Source organism: Gymnoscopelus microlampas, assembly GCF_963454915.1.
Source record: "Gymnoscopelus microlampas genome assembly, chromosome: 2".
NCBI classification, from domain to species: domain Eukaryota; kingdom Metazoa; phylum Chordata; class Actinopteri; order Myctophiformes; family Myctophidae; genus Gymnoscopelus; species Gymnoscopelus microlampas.
This window is the reverse complement of record NC_139939.1, coordinates 7,589,656-7,602,067: the sequence shown is the minus strand read 5'-3', so window position 1 is coordinate 7,602,067 and position 12,412 is coordinate 7,589,656. Positions and strand designations below refer to the sequence as shown.

At 45.4% G+C, this 12,412-nt stretch overlaps 1 protein-coding gene across 1 annotated transcript; it reads right to left on the bottom strand.

Moving 5' to 3' along the window:
- Positions 1-2,912: 2,912 nt before the first annotated feature.
- Positions 2,913-4,949, bottom strand: LOC311053671 (GTPase IMAP family member 7-like; the record flags this gene model as incomplete). Its single annotated transcript, XM_084069331.1, has 2 exons — positions 2,913-4,798; positions 4,913-4,949. 2 exons carry the CDS (start codon positions 4,947-4,949, stop codon positions 3,867-3,869), a joined length of 969 nt encoding a protein of 322 aa, XP_083925457.1. The 3' UTR covers positions 2,913-3,866.
- Between the last annotated feature and the right edge of the window lie 7,463 nt (positions 4,950-12,412).

The following is a 12,412-nucleotide window of genomic DNA, read 5'->3' as shown; positions in this document are numbered from 1 at the left end:
TATTTAATCTTTAATCAACTATAAAATATAGCTAATATGTTAACTGTGTTACCAATTAACAGTTACTTTATAATGTGCTGTATTTGCTTTAAAGACTTCATTTCATTTTGATCTAGCCTTAATTTTCAAATGGCCTAATATGCATCAAATGGTACAAAGGTGAAGGTTGTGCACATCCAGTTGGTCGCTGGTGCTGGACACAATAAATAACAGTTTACAAAACGTGATGTAGGCTACTGACACTTTTCATACCAATTAAATGTTTGTCGGAGCAAAGCTGTTACGTGGACTTTTCCCTTTTTAAAACTATGTATCATACTCTTGACTCACATTATTTATAAGCTAACATCAAGAAAAACACATGTAAATTAGTAGATGTTCCAGTAGAGACAGATAATGTTGGCGTAGTGGTGTAGTGAAGAAAAACTAGAGTGATCATTTTCTCATCTCGTCCATGATCATATGATCTCACCTGCTATAACAGCCTACAGACACATCTTCGGTTGATATAAGACCCATAAAGAATGGATTCAGTGTTTCAGATTGATTGTTCTTCTTTTAACATTCATGTATAATGTCATGTAACAAATTACATCATATCCATAAGCATTTAATAGATATTCATGAGTTCATCATGTTTGTGGTCAATGAAATAAAGTGGTCAACTGTACTTCTTTAACATTAATGCATAATGTTACTACTGTAGTAGGCTACTGCTGAATAAATAACATGAAGCATTAGTTGGATATTCATGGGCTCATCATGTCTTGGGCCATTGATTTCAAGTGTGTAATGTTTCTATTGTGTGCACCAGACAAACTTATACAGTTTAACCCTTCCATTGTGTTAGGGTCTTTTTTGACCCGTTTTCAAGTTTGAATAGGTAAAAAGTACCCTTTACGTTTCTTTATTGGAACGAGGCTTCATGATATCCTCAGAAATAGCCATTTTAACGCAACAAAATATTTATCATAATTTTAATTAATTCTGATGGTCTAAAAAAAAAAAAAAGTGACACTTGTGGTGCTCAATTCCCCCATAAATTGTCAATATTCAATGTTTACATGTTTGAGATTGAGAGAGACTTGTCCTCAATTAGCATTTGCTAATCAGGAGTACAATAAAGTTTGAGTTTATGAAAAATAAATTACTTTTTACCTTCTATGGTATACGGGTCATTTCGAACCAGTGTCACTATTTTTTAATAATTTTAACATTTTTTAAAGTTAAAAAATGAAAACAAGTATTTTCTTTATTTATTAATTCTTAATTATTCTATTATAGCTAGATAACATCATTATCCATTGCCTTCATTATAGGAAATTTAAAGAGTGAATTTTAACATTTTTATAATAGAAAATGAGATATATTGAAAGATGAAACCCTAGCCCTAACCCAACATAATATTTAAAAAAGTGTTTACATGGATATGAATGCATTGCTAATTCACTTTCACCTTAGCTGGCACTAGACCAACATAATTTCCTTTTAACTGTATGAAATTGTATAGAGAATAAAAGTGTATATGATTAATTACATTATTAAGTCAGCTATGAGGTGGGAGAAAATAAATAATGAAAATACTTATTTTTTGAGTATTTTGGGCTGATTTAAATCACGGGTCAAATTTGACCCACTAACACCACAAGTGGATGCAGTTTTCTAACACAATGCAAGGGATAAACAAAGCACAAACAGTTCGTAAACAAAGTGGTGAATTGTTCTTTCTGTAAGATAATTAGTCCATGAGCCAGAGCCCCAAAATTGAGCAATGATTATCGAAAGAGTGAGCAAAACCAAACCTATATTAAATTGTTCATAGGGTCCATACGAGTAAATAAATATATGATAACCTTTCCACAGGAGTAGCTTTTTCATGGTTATCACACATTTTGTTATTTTCCCCATACGTACATGACAGGTGAAAAAATGACAAAATGTAAAAAAGAGTTATCATAATGAAACTTCCTGAGTTGATTACTTGCATGAAGACAATGATTTATCGTATTACAAGTTTTCTGAAATTGTATATTTAAATACGCAAATTAGGCATTTAGTCCATGAGCCAGAGCCTCAAAATTGAGCCAGATATTGAATATTCCCTTGTTAAAAACCTTTGACTCCAACATCTTAACAAAATGAAATAAGAATGTTCACTCTGGCTTTGTCCAATGTTCCAATGTTGATTCTGGAAAGTTATACAAATTCGGGCATATTTTCGTAATGCCTAATTTGCATATTTAAATTTACAATTTCAGAAAACTTGTAATACGATAAATCATTGTCTTCATGTAAGTAATCAACTCAGGAAGTTTCAATATGATAACTATTTTTTAAATGTTGTAATTGTTTCACCTGTCATGTACGTATGGGGAAAATAACAAAATGTGTGATAACCATGAAAAAGCTACTCCTGTGGAAAGGTTATCATATATTTATTTACTCGTATTGACCCTATGAACAATTTAATATAGGTATGGTTTTGCCCACTCTTTCGATAATGAAATCTTGTCTGGCTCATGGACTAAATGTCAAATTATGTGTTTCAATGGAATACCTGATACAGTAATTGATAGTAAATGACAAATTAATACTTGAGGGACCTTGTTCCTCTGTAAATGCTTAAATATTATCTGTATTGTTACTGCATGAAAGAAGCACATGTTCATGTCTCCACATGATTGCTTGTTAATGCTGCTCTGGTCATGTTAATCATTCCCATTATTCATGTGTCCGTGATGAACTGGCAAAGTTCATCACTATACTATAACTACTTAAAATCAATATATCAGACATCTATAGGCTTACAGCTGTTTATTGATGGATGAACAGAGTGATCAGAATAGTTTCACTGGTATCTATACAAATATAATTCCAAAGATCTACAAGTGAGTTTTCGTGTCAGGACTTCCTAGGTAGTCAGAAGCTGTTAGCCTGACAACAAGGATTCACTCCCACGGAGGAACTTGTGAGGGAATCCACATTATCAGTATGGCAATGTGAGGCTAACAAGCTGTCCCTATCCACCATGCAGTGCAGCTCCTCCGTGGTTGTGCCCCATGTCCTGTGTTCGTGCAATGATACATCAAGGGACATGCACAGACGTCTAGTGACTTCTCTGCCTTGGTCAAGAGTCTGAGTCCGTGTCCGAGCCATAGAGTAAGACTGAGTAAATAACGTGATATATAACTATGATAAGTAAGTAGCAAACTATAGCCTACATTTTGGCCTGAGCTGTAATTGTGGCACACAATTTTCAAAAAATGTCCAACCATCTTTAAATTGATGTTTACTATGTTTATAGTAAGCTATATGCTATGTAATTGAAGCTTTGTCATTCATTTACTTAAAGGTAGGGTAAGTGATATTTTTTGGTTAAAACAAAAAGTTTTTTGTTAAAAGGTTAAAATACTATATTCTGATAGTAATCATTGCTATAGAGTGTTTGTTCAGTAACAGGAGTCTCCCCGTCTCTCCAGCTCTTTAATAAACAGAAAATAAATTTTTCGGTAGGTGTCAAAATCTCAGCCAATCAGGAGAAAGTACCCATTTTTAAGCTTAATTTGTATAGTGTTCCAGTTCCAATTTTGTCTGCTCATTTCTTAGTGTCATCACTTCCAATTTCACTTGTTTAATCTGTATCCTGATTGAGTTCTCTGTCCTGGTTGGATAAAATTGGAAATTAAACTGAAACTAAAACGAAAATGCATTTTCTGTTTAATAAAGAGGTGGAGAGACAAGGAGACTCCTAATACTAGACAAAAACAAACACTCTATATCAATGAGTACTATCAGAATATAGAGCTATTTAACACTTATTTTAACCAAAGCAAATCACTTACCCTACCTAATTGAAGCTTTGTCATTCATTTACTTAATTTGTAGGCTAACAACCCGACTCCTGCCCCTACAAAACCCCCTACTGCTGCACCAACTGGGCCTAAAACAGCTCCAGCCAAAGCTCCACTGTTAGCTGCTGCGGCAACTCCAGCAGCAACACCAACAACTGTAGCTCCAACAGCTGCTCTAACAATAGATCGCTCAGCATTATCTCTTGCATTTTGGTAATGTTGTGCTTTTAACTTTTTAGTTGCTTCTTCCAGATCCTCTCTCTTAAATCTTTTCTTCAGATCTTCCATCTCTTGACGTCTCTGTTCTTCAGTCTCTCTAAGGAGTTTATGTTTCTTTTCGTCTATTGCCCTCTCAGCTTCTTGGAGCATCTCATTAGTGTAGTGGCTTCCTCCGTTCTTCAACACCATGATGTCGATTTTTCTTAACAGCTCAGTGACCTGAGAAGGATCGTTAGCTTTGTTGTTGAAGACATGATAGCGACCATCACATCTTATGATTATATCTTTTAGCGGTGGACTTGTTTCCAACATGTTTTCAACAGATTCCCCTTCTAACTGGTCAGCACCAGTGAAGAGTATCATGGTGTATGTGTTTGTCATTTCACCAAATGCTTTCTGAATCATTTCCACACATTGCTTCTCCTCATCTGTGAATCTTCCCAGTTTGATCACAACCAGGAACACATGTGGACCAGGGGCAGCAAACTGAATACACTGGGTTTGATCTACGCTGAATCTGGTGTCAAACAATCCTGGTGTGTCAACAACAGCTACTTTTCTACCAGCTACTTCACCTCTGACCTTCTTACAGCTCGTTGTCCAAGATGTAAGTGAGAACTTGGATGTAAAAGCTTCAAAACCCAGGATGGTGTTTCCAGTGGCACTCTTTCCAGCTCCAGTCTTCCCAACCATCACAATCCGAACTTCATCATCATTTCTTATGAGAGCTGGTGGAGTAAAATGATACGGTTTTGGTTGATAAACATTCACGGTAAACAAAAAGAAAAGTTATTGACTTTTGGTTCTTGGTTATAAAATATGTCTCCTGGCAAGATACATACCTTCATCTGCAATGTTGCGTCTTGAATTCTCACTCATGTCTGCCTTGAGGTTTTTTCTTACTCTGTCAAAGGGAGACAGAGAGAGAGAGAGAGAGAGAGAGAGAGAGAGAGAGAGAGAGAGAGAGAGAGAGAGAGAGAGAGAGAGAGAGAGAGAGAGAGAGAGAGAGAGGGTTGGTTTTTCATCACATAATCAAATGAGTTTCAATAGACACACTGGCCCTCATTTATCAACGCGGTGCAGCCCAAATAATGGGCGTACGGCGAGATCACCGCACCTTTCGGCTTTTATCAATATATCCTGACGTGGGCTTCATCCTACGGTACGCTGAGATCTCACGTCTGGTTGAGACCAGTTGTTGACGTTGGCTGCACCCGTTTATTCCATCCTAGACCTGCGGAGCAGCATTGTTTGACTGTCTGAGAGGCATCTGGACACATAATCCACTCATAAATGTATATCTACACTAATAAACAATTTAAATATAAACTAATTTAAACAAACTGCTTTAACAGTCATTCGGTTAAGCGTGCAGATCTGCATGGCTGCATTGGCTATTTGAAAATAGCAGATCTACAAGCTCACAACAGGTCGCATCGCGAGCTTGTAGATCTGCTATTTTCAGCGCAGCAGCACTTTTGTGAGAGAATTTTCGGGAGCCCCGACCATCTTTTCATGGACAGTGAGGTCTACAAACTTACAGTAGCTTGTCCTATGTTATGGAGTTATGTCATAGAGAGTGATGTAGGCTACAACAACCTGGCTGGGTTAAGGATATAAACCCGACGCTCGAATATTAACGTGGCGGCAGTCGCGCCACGGGATCATTGCATTCCGCCCGAGTCTCATGAAAGACAAAGTTGGGCGCGCGTGTGTGTGTGTGTGTGTGTGTGTGTGTGTGTGTGAGAGAGAGAGAGACCGAGAGAGCGAGAGAGAGAGAGAGAGAGGCGTGTGCGTGTGTGGCGAGGCGAGCGGGCAAAACTGTTTCTTATTGGCTTTTCATGCTTTTTTTTGGGTCGTATTCTGGTTCGTCATGTCGTTTTGTGAATATTTAAGGGCGTGTTATTTAAATGAAGCTTGTTTTCAGACGTGAGATTTATCAAAGCTCCGACCTGATATACGCTAGGATCGGCTGTATAGGATCCTTTGATAAATGTGACTTCGATGTTGGTGTACGGCCGAATATATGGAAAAATATACGCTGGTTTATACGCTGCATTGATAAATGAGGGCCAGTGTCCATGCACTAAATAAAATAAATACATTTTAGTTCAAGTTTATGTCCTGTTCTATAGGTTTTCAGGCTGCTACGTGGCCTTCATATCCAATCCTATACTGGTTACTGAGTTATGGTCATTTGCAGTGATAAGGTAATGTAACTAAGTACATGTACTCAAGTATTGTACTTTTGAGTATTTCCAAAGTTCAATACTTTTACTTCCACTGAAAACTTATTTACTAGTTACTTTGAAGATTTTGATTAAAACCACTTCAGCCCTATACTTTGGCAATTTGAAAATAGCCGATCTACAACCTCACATTTCGCTCAATTGTAGATCTGCTATTTTCAAAGGATTTTTATACACTTTAAAACTTGTGAAATGGGACCTTCTGCATAATGAGCAGTGGTGGAAAAAGTACTCACATTTTCTACTTAGGTAAAAGTATCAATACAACATTGCAGTGTGAACTCTGTTACAAGTAAAAGGCCCGAGTTCAAAATGTTACTTGAGTAAAAGTACTAAAGTATTGGCATCAACATATACTTAAAGTACCAAGTAAAAGTACTGTACTAAAATGTTTTGAAAATAGTAGATCTACAAGCTCACAACATGTTGCGATGCGACACGTTGTGAGCTTGTACAATTTTCAAATAGCCTATATATAAAACAGGGCTAAAGTGGTTAATGTATGTTTTATAATATAATAATTTATATCTGCAAACTAGTAACTAAAGTTTTAAAATAATTGTAGTGGAGTAAAAGTACAATATTTGCCTCTGAGATGTACTGGAGTAGAAGTAAAAGTACTGCAAATTGGAAAAACTCAAGTAAAGTACAAATACCTCAAAATTGTACTTAAGTACAGCACTTAAGTAATTATACTTAGTTACTTTACACCACTGATAATGAGGACTTTTAATTTTGGTACATTAAGTACATTTTGATGCCAATACTGTTTGCACTTTTATTCAAGTACATTTTGAATACCGAACTTGTACTTGTAACAGACTATTTCTACAATAGGGTATTGATACTTTTACTTAAGTAAAACATTTGAGTACTTCTTCCATCACTGGCCATTTGAAGTGTTAGACACTGCTGGAACATTGTGTATAGTGCCCTATATGTGTGCAACTTAGTTTAGTTATGTTGTAAGTTCCAGAATGGAACTTACTATGGGATATCATCGCCCTCTAGCGATGCCCACAGAGCAAAGACACCGATCTCCCGAGAATTCGATCCTCACAGATGATTGGAGAAGGGTCAGTGTGACGTAAAAAAACGGCGACCGGTGTGAGTATAAATACTCTTACGTCATACGAGCTCGACCTCTTCTTCTGCAGTGGCTGATTGCATTAGGAGCTGAACAAACATCGGAGAAACTTAGCGAATTCCAACACAACCCAAAGCTTGGGCACCTCGGTGTTCCTCCACGGGCGCTTTCGCGACAAAATAAGTTTCTGTTAATAACTCTCCAGAGTTTCTCAACTTTATTTTTGTTTCCTATCCTCTCTGTTTTCACGCCACGAGGCGCGCGGCTAAGTTAGCGCTAGGCTAGGCTAGCTTAGCCTTTGTTTGACCACCTCGTGTCGAAAACAACAACAACAAAATGGAGTCTCCTCGTCCCTGCGGCAAGCGGGGGTGCCGACTCCTCATCGCAGAGGACGACGACCACACTCTGTGTTTGTCCTGCCTGGGGCTGACCCACGCCTGGTTCTCGCGCCATAAAGAGGAGGCGGAGCACGGATGCAGCCCCTGCGGAGCTTTGTCCCCGACCCAGCTGGAGAGACGACTCTACAGGGCCGCGGATTTAGCCATGGCGGCTAACGGCAGTGCTAGCCCCGAGGCGCCGCCCGCCAAAGCACCCAGAGCGCAGGCGGCTAGCACTAGCAAGGGGGCTATGGGCCCTCCGCTCCACTCGGCTCCACGTGCCAGTGGAGCTATCTCCAAGCGGACTGAGGAGGCCAGACTGGCTCCTCAGTCCCCTGGGAACGTCGCTGACGAGGCCAGACACGGAGCTCCCAGGCGGGTCCGACGAAGGCAGCGAGGAGGACGAACCTCTCGCTCCAGAGGCGGAGGACGAGGACGAAGGCATCACCTCTTACCAGGAGCAGGAGGTAACGATGACCAGCCCGGGTCCTCCTGTCCTGGAACCAGAAGAGGCGACGACCTCTCCGGAGCCTGGCCAGGAGGCTAGGGTGTCCGGGGAGGCCGTCTTCGTCGTGCTCCGTCGAGCTATGGCTAGGTGCGGCCTAACACAGCCTATGGAGCCCGCGAGATCGTCGGTAGGGGTCCCCATCCCGGGGTTCCAAGGACTGGCGCCCCTCCCCCCTCGAGTGGTGGAATCCAAGCTGCTCCCAGAGGCCTGCGTCGTCAGTGCAGTACACCTGGGAGGTCAGACGGGAGCCGATTCCTCTCGGCTTCAACGCCGACATCGTCACGGGGGTCGACCTGGTGGTGGCGGGTCTCCCGCCCATGGACAAGGACCTGGCCAACGCCATCGAAAAGGCCAAATCGGGTCGGGTAGGACGGGACCGCAGGAGCGGACACCCCGTCTTGCCAACCCGAAGATGAAGGCCCTCTCCAACGCACACGCCGTACTCTACAAGGCCTCCGCTGAAGGAGCTGGTAGCCCGGCCTCTGGTGGAGACGGACACGGTTGCGGACCTGCACGCCACATCGGTCGAAGATGCAGTGGAGCTCGCCAAGCTGGTCCAGTTGGCCACCCTCTGCAGCTGCAACGCGCTGATGTGGACGGGTCGGGCCATGGCTCTCACGGCGGATCTGGAGAGGGTCCAGTGGCTCGACCTGGCGTTGGAGTCCAAGGCCATCGTGACTACGGGTCTAAAGAGCCTTCCTCTGACGCCCAGAAACCTGTTTCACACCGCAGCGGACCTCATCGCCAAGGCCCAGGCTGCGGAGAAGCAGTTGGAAGAGACAGCCGCAGGCCTCCTCTCCGCCCCCGCTGCCTCCTCCTCGGCGAGGCCTCAGCAGCAGGGCAGCGGGTGGTAGACGCCAATCTGGACGCAAACGTGGAGTGTCCAGGGCATCCAGCACCAGAGCCAGCCAGCTCCTGGGAGCGTCCACAGGGCACCTTCGGTGCTACGGATGTCAGGCTGAAGGATAAAGAGCGCGCTCCTCCTCCCCCTCCTTCGCCCAGGGCCCAGCGGAAGGACATCGGCCCTGGTCGTAAAGGTAGGCAGTAGAAGTGACACTTACCGCCCGTTTTGGTCGGGCGCTCAGCCCCCCCTCGGCTCCACCGAAATCATGGGGGGGGCGCCCCCCCCTCAAAAGGGGTCAAACTGGCGCTTTCCTTGCCCAACAGGACAGAGTCGAGGACCAGTCCACCGGTGCAAAGAGACTAAGAAAGACGCTTACGGCAATGGATGCGGTTCAGAGCCATGTGTGTCCTCTAAAAATTATGTCACAATTGCCTGTAAAAAATGTGCCGCCTGTGTGTGGAATAAATCTATTGCCAAAAACACAAATGCTCATTTTTTCCCATGCCATGAAATGCCAAGGAGACATGTTTCCCAGTGGGAAACCTTGTCCTCCGATTCAATTCATGAGTCCTCAGTGTCCGCCATGTACCCCAAAGAGACGGGGCGACATTCCGAACACTGTAGGAACAAACACTGTGCATGCTTTACATATGTTGAATCAATCGCAGGTAGAGAGACCCTTGCTAATGAATCAAATGTGTCAAATGTCTTGTGTAGAACAGGGGTTCAATGCAGTCGAAACTTTATTTCCATCTGCAACATTGCAGTACCTTCTTCCGTCCGGCAGAGGGGGGCCAAACGCCTCTGCAGTTCGGAAGAAGTACAAAATGGACGCCTCTCTCTCCCCTCCCAAAATGGCGGAGGAGAGGCGGATGTTGACGACTCTGAGAACCCCGGTGTTACACCAACGAAACTCCCCAGGGGGAACGAAAGTCTCGCTTAAGGTAAACACATCTCACAAAATGGCCGTTCCTCTCGACCTTTCCAAGATGGCGGACGGGCGAGACGGAACTTACAGCAACGAACCCCGGTGCTACCCTATCAACGCTCCCCGAGGGGTGTCGCGATCCGAGTAGGTACAACACCGCGGAAAGGTTCTGGTGTCTCGTCACGCAGAGCGACGAGGCCTCGCGTTCCCATGGGAACAGGCGCTCGCTCGGTGACGAAAGCCCAGCTAACGCTAGCAAGGGCGATGCTACAGGGCGGATGTCGACGGTGTGTGGGATTCCCCGTCTACGTCACGGGCTTCCCTCACCGGCGTACGATCAGAACCCGACAGGGCAGATGACGTCAGCAGCCCCCACCTCTCCTGCGAATCCTAAGCTTGCAATCCACATCCTTGGGTGTTACGCACCGTGCAAAGAGAATACAGATTACAATTCTCGAGCATACCTCCACTATCTACCAAAGTAGTGTTCTCCCGAGCGCCAGGCCAGGCGGCCATTACGCTGCGGGACGAGGTATCACCGAATCAGAACCGTCTGGGTTTCTACTCGGAATACTTCCTGGTGAAAAAGAAAGGGGGGGGGGCGTGAGACCTATTCTGAACCTCAAGGGCCTGAACAGGTTTCTGATGGTTTTCAAATTTCGTATGCTCACGCCGAAAACGCTTCTGGAGCAGATACGTCAAGGAGATTGGTGGAAGAGTATAGATCTCAAAGATGCTTACTTCCACGTTCCAATCTACCCACCGCACCGCAAGTTCCTGCGCTTCGGCTTCGAAGGCAGGATCTACGAATACACGGTGCTCCCGTTTAGCATGTCACTGAGCCCCAGGGTGTTCGTGAAATGCACGGAGGCGGCGATAGCCCCGCTGCGACAGCAGGGTCTGCGTCTGGCGACGTATATAGACGACTGGCTGCTGGCAGCGGATTCGAGGGAGGAGGTGGCGCGCCACACCAAGTTGGCCATTGCGCACCTACAGTCCCTGGGCTTCGCGATCAACGCTCAGAAGAGCGTTCTTGTTCCGTGCCAACAAGCCACCTTCCTGGGGATATCCTTGGATTCCACCAGGATGGTAGCGTGTCTGTCTCAGGACAGAATAGCGGGCTTTCTGGCTTGCGTGACCATGCGCCTGGGGCGCACGGTCACGTACAGAATATGCATGCAGGCTGCCGGCCTCATGGCCTCGGCTGTGAGCCTGATTCAGCTAGGCAGGCTCAACATGAGACCTTTTCAGAGATGGATGCGGTCTCTTAGGATACCGCACTCCATGGGCTCTCGGAAGGTGGTAGTGTCAGTACAGTGTGTGTCGTCACTCCGACCATGGGCGCAGGCGACCTTCTTGTCCGAGGGGGTCAAGATAGGCGCGATAACGTCCTGGAAAGTGATTACCACGGACGCCAGCCTCTCAGGTTTGGGGGCTGTTCACGAAGGCTACTCAGTGGTGTGTGGGACTCCTCCCAGAGAGGAGCACACATCAACTACCTGGAGCTGCTGGGGGTCTTCCTCGCTCTCAAGCACTTCGAGAGCCGCATCAGAGGGTGTCCTGTTCTGGTCAGAACGGACAATACCACAACGATGTGTTATGTCAACAAACAAGGAGGCTTGGGTTCCCTTGTATTGGACAGACTAGCCAGCGAAATAAAGCTTTGGAGCGTACAACGCTTGGCACACTTACGCGCCGTTCATGTGCCGGGCCATCTGAACAGCGGTGCGGACCTGCTGTCCAGAGGAGGGCCCCGGTGCGGGGAATGGTCGCTCTGCCAGAGGGCGGTGGATCTGATCTGGGCCCGGTTCGGTCGGGCTCAGATCGATTTCTTTGCATCCAGGGAGAACGCGAAGTGTCAGAGCTTCTTCTCACTCGGGATGCAGGACCAGTCCCTGGGGATAGACGCTCTAGCTCACGCTTGGCCGAGCGCGCTGCTTTACGCGTTTCCACCCCTGGAGCTGATCCGTCCGACTCTGGAACGGATCAGGACTCAGGGGGGGAGAGTTCTGCTGGTAGCACCAGCATGGGGCGCGTGGAGGTCGGAGATCTATCCCCTCCTCTACGACGCGCCGTGGCGGATCCCCCTGCTCAGGAACCTCCTGACGCAGGGCGGGAACGAGGTGTTCCACGAGAACCCCAAGGACCTCGACCTGTGGGTTTACCCCGTGAAAGGTTGAGTCTGGTCTCACTAGGCCTTCCCCCTGCAGTGGTGGCCACTATCCAAGGGGATAGGGCGATGTCCACCAGAAGTCAGTTTGACGTTAGGTGGACCATGTTCGAGACTTGGTGCCTGGAGCAGTCTCCTCAAGTGGAGGCTTCTCAGGCTTCGGTGGTGGCCATTCTGAC